Raw genomic sequence first — 2,299 nt, 5'->3', positions numbered from 1 at the left:
GTCTTGTAGGAGTTGTAAGGAGTGGAGTTGGAGGAGTGGAGTCTGTAACCGATGCCATCATTATGCTTTGCAACAATAAGGTTGTGAAGGTCTTGAGAGAGCTCTTTACTTTTACCCATCATCAGATGGTTCTTGTGTGATACCTGGCCATCATTTGGGACTGAACCAGCTGATATTAATTTGCACTGAAAAGGGGCAGGCTTGCTTTCTAATTACTGAGAGAGTTCAGCTGGTGTCTTGGCTTTCCATGCCTTTTTACACCTCCCTTTCTTCACGTGTTCAATACGTTTTCCCTGTGCCATTCCACATTATTACAAATAATTTAATTTCTGGAAATGTATCGTTTAATTTCTTTGTATGTATGGATCAGTTGGGTTGTTACCGACATCTGGTGAAAATTTCATGTCATTAGCACCTCTAGTAATTTATTTACTGAGAAAAATGGTGACGTGTTCAATACTTCTTTCACCTGCTATATGTCGCAAGTTATGCAGGAGCGTGCYATTGGCATGTTGGATGCAGGGATGTCTACCAGAGCAGTAGTTGCAAGGTTCAATATCCATTATTGGACCATAGCCCATTTGAGAGTTTGTTCACAACAGACTGGCACTACTGCAAATCGACCTCATCCTCGTCGGCCACGTGTGACCACTCCAGCACAAGATCACCACATTTGGCTCRTCCATCTGCGGGATCGACTAAGACCAGTGACACACACAGCTGATRAGACTATTGGTCTGTACAACAGATGCATCACACCTCAGACTGCCTGAAACCGCCTACGAGAAYCCAATTTGCAAGCTCGGCGCCMTCAMCGTGGTCTGGATCTCACTGCTGTCMGGYGTATGAACCGACTCACATGGGCAAATGCACATGTCCGATGGCMCTTGGCATSCTGAACAGKGATGTTCACGGATGAATCCAGGTTCCAGTTGTATCGTGTATTTGACATGGGGCGTTTATATTTTTGTTAAGTGTATTTTCTTGTCTTTTCTGTGTTCCTAGACTAATCTATTGTCTGCATCTGTGGAGCTGAGGAACCATCACAGCTGAGCTGTTCTAAATTAATCTGAGTTGACAAAGTTTTTTTCTCAGTGAAAATGTAAAATGCTTCTTAGACAATTCACACATTTTATTCTCCTCAGCTGTGTGTGCGCTCCGCATGTGTTTCCAACTACGTGACAACAATATAAACACTTTACAGTTCACGCAACGTTGGTTTTGATACATCCCAACGTGGGCGTAGAACCTGGTGCACGCAACTTCTTTATGCATGAAGGCCCTGATTACCACCTTAGGTTTCATWAAAATATGCTGTGATTCATGGAATWTATGCTGCTGGCATAGGAAGAAACATTACTTCTCTGTTTTCTCCTTTTGGCAAAGGACAAAAAGTTGAACATGAAAATGGCTGTTTGTCTTTTTAATTCACTCACCTGTAACTCTACAGAGAGCTGATTTAAAGTTTCTTCAACAGGCAGAACATCTGTTAAACAAAAGTTTAAAGTAAACTTTTTTATACAGTTAAATATTTTAAAAAGTATAAAAGCTACAAAAATATTCCCAGTTGAGTTAAACATTTGGATTTATGATTGATTATCAAAGTACGTGGATGTAGTCTGACTGCAAGAAATAAACAAAATAATTTACAAAACAAGAAAACAACATTGTGTTAATGCTGACATAGAGTTAGAGCAATATAAATGTCCCAAAATAAGGTCCCAGTTTTAAGCAATGATTCTATACAGACCTGGTTCTTGTGGATCCAGTTGGAGCTGTGGAATTTGCTTCTTCAGCGTGCTACAGTAGGTGTGCAGACCTTTCTGTGCCACCAGCAGGAGGCGACAAAGGCGCCGGTGCCACATATGAGCTCTCTGCAGGCAGTTTTCACTGGGCACATAAAAACTACCCTGCAGGTATAAAAAATAACAAAGCAGGAAACATTAGCTGCTGCACAATCAGGGGTCAACTGTACAAATACAGAACAGCCTGTGTTAATGTTGGGTGTGTCTAGAAAGATGAACATTACAGCCTCCTCTGCAGTGGCTGAGTGAACCTGTTGCACTTGTTGAAAGATGAGCTGTTTTCTTCATTAAAATAAATTATTTGCAAGAGAAACTTCCATTGCCTTGGATGAATGAGAATGTGAAAACTTATGAAGAGTCACTTAGACACTGACATGATTGTCTTTAAGATTAAAAAATGGTGTTGCCAGGAATGCAAAAGCTGAATTGATTTGATTTGATTTATTGATTCAACGGGAAAAGATTATTAAAAATCAAGCCTGACTCAGCATAAT

The 2,299-nt window shown here is 40.5% G+C and overlaps 1 protein-coding gene across 1 annotated transcript in view; it reads right to left on the bottom strand.

Moving 5' to 3' along the window:
• The window catches only part of fam135b (family with sequence similarity 135 member B), a gene marked incomplete in the record, with an annotated part of 86,586 nt that overhangs the window by 35,135 nt on the left and 49,152 nt on the right, over positions 1-2,299 (bottom strand). Inside the window, 2 exon segments of the mRNA XM_014027924.1 lie at positions 1,437-1,486; positions 1,751-1,910. Coding sequence (XP_013883378.1) covers positions 1,437-1,486; positions 1,751-1,910 — 210 coding nt within the window.

The sequence above is a fragment of the Austrofundulus limnaeus genome, unplaced genomic scaffold, assembly GCF_001266775.1.
Source record: "Austrofundulus limnaeus strain Quisiro unplaced genomic scaffold, Austrofundulus_limnaeus-1.0 Scaffold699, whole genome shotgun sequence".
NCBI classification, from domain to species: domain Eukaryota; kingdom Metazoa; phylum Chordata; class Actinopteri; order Cyprinodontiformes; family Rivulidae; genus Austrofundulus; species Austrofundulus limnaeus.
This window is presented reverse-complemented; position numbering and strand designations above follow the sequence as displayed.